Source organism: Chrysochloris asiatica, unplaced genomic scaffold (assembly GCF_000296735.1).
Source record: "Chrysochloris asiatica unplaced genomic scaffold, ChrAsi1.0 scaffold00752, whole genome shotgun sequence".
NCBI classification, from domain to species: domain Eukaryota; kingdom Metazoa; phylum Chordata; class Mammalia; order Afrosoricida; family Chrysochloridae; genus Chrysochloris; species Chrysochloris asiatica.
In genome coordinates this window covers 71,562-76,399 of record NW_006409270.1, presented here as the reverse complement: position 1 = coordinate 76,399, position 4,838 = coordinate 71,562, and the positions used below count along the sequence as shown (strand labels likewise).

General features: G+C 34.6%; 1 protein-coding gene across 1 annotated transcript; it reads left to right on the top strand.

Annotated features, from left to right (window-relative positions):
- Positions 1-2,275: 2,275 nt before the first annotated feature.
- Positions 2,276-3,190, top strand: LOC102830218 (olfactory receptor 14I1-like). Its single transcript, XM_006877980.1, has one exon. It carries the CDS (start codon positions 2,276-2,278, stop codon positions 3,188-3,190), a length of 915 nt encoding a protein of 304 aa, XP_006878042.1.
- The last annotated feature ends 1,648 nt before the right edge of the window (positions 3,191-4,838 follow it).

The window sequence follows — 4,838 nt, the reverse complement described above, 5'->3', positions numbered from 1 at the left end:
TTGCATCTCAAGTTCTGTGTATAAAGCATAGCTTGTGCATAAAATATTAAAAATACAAGAATACAAAAATAACCTTGAAATGAATTAGTACAGATGTGACACATTAATCAACTAAGATATTTCTAAGCAAATGAAAGTCACACTGAAATTTTTAGCAACAGGAGAATTTAATAAAAAGTTATCCTAAAAAATATTAAAAGAATTATTGAAATGTTTAGCATAGATTTTTGCTATAAGTAATTTCGACATTGGGCATCTTAAGAGTTTGCACAGATAAGGAGAAAGTTGCAGCTAGCAATAGCAGAGGATGGAAAACATGACTTCTAGGGATGAGTTTCTTCAGACAGAGCAAATTTAAAAAGTTTTAAGTCTAGTTTGCATCAGTAACCTAGAACAAGGATCCTAGAACTAGTAGCAATAACAACACATGTGATTGCATATTGATTTTGATGTTGTTGTTATTGTTATGTGCCATGGAGTTGTTTCTGACTCATAGTGACCCTGTACAGGTTTTCCAAGGCTGTAAATATTTATGGGAGCAGAAAGCTTCATCTTTCTCACGCAGAACAGCTGGTAGTTTCGAACTGCTGACTTTGTGGTTAGCAGCCCAATTCGTAAACACTACGCTATCAGACCACATTTTGGTTTTGATAGTTAATACATTATCTGCCTAAAGTATTTTCCTTGACCAAAAATGAAAATATATAAAATAAGACTCACAACATCTAAAGATTGGTTATAGAAAATGATTAGCATTCAAAACTTTGCAAAGAAGTCCTGATATGGTGCTTTAACATAAGCACTAGACAGCCAATTGCAAAGTTGACAATTCAAACTCTCTAGTCTCTCCTTGGAAACCCTATTCTCGGGTCATTGTGAGTCAGAACTGAATTGGTGGTACTTAGCAACAAAAACAACAATTTTGTAAAGCCACTGAAATGTCATATTAAATAAAATCTGGGTAGGCAAACCAACATTACTATTATTGTTGCTATAAATACATAATATGGTAGCAAAATTATAAACCATTGTAATAGCCAATGGCTTTTATTTCAATAAAATTACTGAAAAGTAAACATTTTAACATTTTTAAAGTTATAACTTCCAACTCCAGCTGTTCCACAGATGAAAATTAAAGTCTTGAAATTAGAACGCCTAAAAATAATTTTAATAGTGAAAGAATAAGTATTATTTCTTATTTGAAATGCTTTGAGACAGGCAAAAATAAATAAACTGATGTCAGCTAAGTTATTATTGAATGGAGATTCTTCAGCAAAAGCTAAATAAAAAACAGTAGGAATGGAATCAATGCAGATATTAGTTCTTCACTAAATACTGGAATGTATGCCTGACAGCAGGTAGGATGATTTGTAAAGGAATATTCTCAAGTAAGTCCCTCCCTGCACCTCGCCAACCTTAGGTGCTATGTGCATGTGAGGAGGTAAAGTAGAGTGGTAGTAAGGAGACTCAGAATACACACTAGCACTAGCAGTAGGAAAATGATACCAATAAGATTCTGAGTCAGAAGAAACCTTTTATAGGTGGTACATTAAAGGAAGAAAAAACTGACCATACATATGTATTATAGAGTAAAGGAAATGAAAGAGTGATGAACCATAACCTAAGTGGTTCCATATAGTTGAAAACCATTCTTAGAAGAAAGTCAGAGCCATAAAGGAGTTTTTTTTGTTTTTTTTTTTTTTATAGAAAGACTTTCCAGGGCAGCCTTCCCTAAAAGCAGAACTTCAGATGCCATCCTAATTCTATGGCACATGAAGAGAATCAAAAATAGCTGTGGAGTAGTCAAACTGAATTTAAAACTTGTAACAATCCTATCTCTTACAGAGGATTGTAACATAATTATTTGATATGGAAGGAAAATAAACAAAGACTGTGGCTAGACAGAATTTAAAATTTATTTTACAGAAATATTGTAAATGTGACTTAATGGCCATAATTTTGTGGGTTCTTCATTTAATTTTTAGTTCTTTCATGACTTAAATTATCTGATATTATTCATGTTGAAGGAGCCTAATGTGGCACTGAAGTAAAATATAAGTACAATTGGGTAAAAAATCCAATGGGAAAAAGTATACACATTGTTTTCATCTATCCTGATTTCTTGCATAGAGGCTACTATAGCTGCTATTTATTTGTAGACATTGTAAGTTTCTGTATTTTAGTCTCATTTTACCACATCATCCTATGATTCTAGGGATATTGCAGCATATTAGTAAGGCTGGGCAACCTCACTATCATCACAGAATTCCTCCTCATGGATATTTCAAACTCCCGGCAACTCCAAATCCTACAAGGTCTGCTGTTCTTAATGGTTTATCTGGGAGCCCTGGCTGGAAATCTTATGACTATTACAGTTATTGTGACAGATTCACATCTTCACTTTCCTATGTACTTTTTTATAGGCAATTTATCTTTCATAGATCTTTGCTATATTTCAGTTAGTGTCCCCAAATCAGTTGTCAATTCCTTTACAGGTAGAAAATCAATCTTACTCGAAGAATGTGCTGCTCAGATTTTTATGTATATTTTCTTCGCATATACAGAACTTGCTTTTCTTGTTGTGATGTCTTATGACCGTTACATTGCCATCTGTCATCCCCTGCACTATGGGCTCACTGTCACCCCACAGGTGTGTGCACAGGCAGCAGGTGGCTCATGGACCACTGGATTGCTGTTTTCTACCATCCATACAGTCACCATGTTCCGGCTTCCCTTCACAAAGTCCAATGTGATCCATCAATATTTCTGTGATGTACCACAAATTTTGAGGATATCATCTTCAGATATTCAGTTTTCTGAATCTGTGGTCTTATTTATAAGTACGGGCATTGGCTTAGCATGTTTTGCTTTCATGTTTATGTCATATATTAAAATATTTTCAAATGTGCTTCAGATTCGCAGTGCAGAAGCCCGTAGCAAGGCCTTATCTACTTGTACCCCACAGTTGATTATTCTCCTTTTGTTTATAGTATCTGGAATAATTGCTGCCTTAAGTCCGACTGCAGATAAAACATCTCTAAAAAATCTTCTGACAGCTATTTTCTACACCATGCTGCCACCATTTATAAACCCCCTCATCTACAGTATGAAGAACAGGGAAATTAACAGTGCCCTTGGCAGAATGTACAAAAGATATTTTGAATTCCCAAGAAGGGTGTTACTTGATTAAATTTTTTAAAAAAGAACTTGTGAAGGAAGATAAATTTATAGTGCTTTATATTGGCTATATGTTCTTATAGAGTCTTGGTGTGGCACTGTGGGTCAATGTGCTGGACTGCAAAGTCAGTTTGAACAGCAAGGTCAGTGGTTCAAACTCATCAGATGCTCCTTGGAAATCCTATAGGGTCACTATGGGTTGAAACTGACTTGACGGCATTCAACAATAATGACAATACAGGTTTTATGTGGAAAGATGTGACTTTCTGATCCTATAAAGATTTATAGCCTCAGAATCCTGTAAAGGGTCACAGTCTGTCAGAACTAATTTGATGGCAGACACCTGCCAGCCACCATAAATTCTTAATTTTAAATCTCTCCCTGTAAAATATCTAATATTTAGTAGTGTTCTTTAATTTTTGTTGCTCACATGTGTGGTTATAAGCTATACACCAACAAGTTTTCACTTTTTGTGTTTTTTCTCTTCTAAATACGAACAAATGAACAAGTCAGCTGTCATCAAGGTCAAACCCAATTCATTGATGCACCATGAATTTCAGAGTAGAAATTGTGCTCCATTGCTTCAGGAATAGATCTATGGACATTTCTTCCTAGTCAGCTGTGGATGGACAGGAACCTATAAAATTTTGGTTAACATTTTGTACTATCAAGGTACTCCTAGTTTTTCTTACTCATAACTACATTTGTAAAATCCATGAATACTTGTTTAAAAAAAACAGAAGTCTGATGCACACTTTAAAAATGTGTTTGAAAATGCTCAGGATGATTTTATAAACAAAGAATGACATCATGCAGAGAGACGATGCCTTATGTATCCATACATTAACAGGTGCCTATTCACTTGAAATAATTTCAGTGCCAATCTGGAAGTAAATATTGATTTATTTTCATTAGAGAAAATCACTGTCTAATTTTCTTGCCCTATATCTTAGACAAATTTATTTCCCTAATAATAAAGTGAATGGAGTCCTAGTGTGGCACTGTGAGCTAATGCGTCAGACTGCAAAGTTGTTTGAACTGCAAGGTCGGTGGTTCAAGTTAACCAGCTGCTCCTTAGAAAGATTATAATACCATCTTATATGTTTATCCATATTATGTCTTGTTATTGTTAAGTGCATTTGAGTCTGTTCTGACTCATGGGGACCCTGTATATTGTTTCTAAGGAGAAAATGGTGGGTTTGAATCACCGATCTTGCAGTTCAAACTAACCTTCTAGTCTAGTACTTATTCTACAGCATCACACCCCAATAGAAACCAGAGATTTTTGAATGTTCCACATTTCCCTAATTGTTCTCAACATACTGTGTCATTTACAAATACTTGCTAACTTTTATGTTTCTTATTTAGGCTCTTTTTATTTGTTTGCTTGTTTGTTTTCATTTAACACTAAGCAGTGCTAGGATGTATGGTCACAATTTTTGGATGCAGTTAAAAGCTGAATAGGAATGCTGTACCTAGAAGACATTGCTTAAAGAGATTTTGTTCAATGATGTATAGGTGTGGAACAGTTTATGATCTTGGGAATCCTTTTAATGCCACATTGTAGAAATCTTGGCTAACAATTTTCAATTTACATAAAGCTACCCTTTGTCCCATTGACAAAATGTTCGGTTTGGGTTTCAGTAGAAAAATATCCCAGA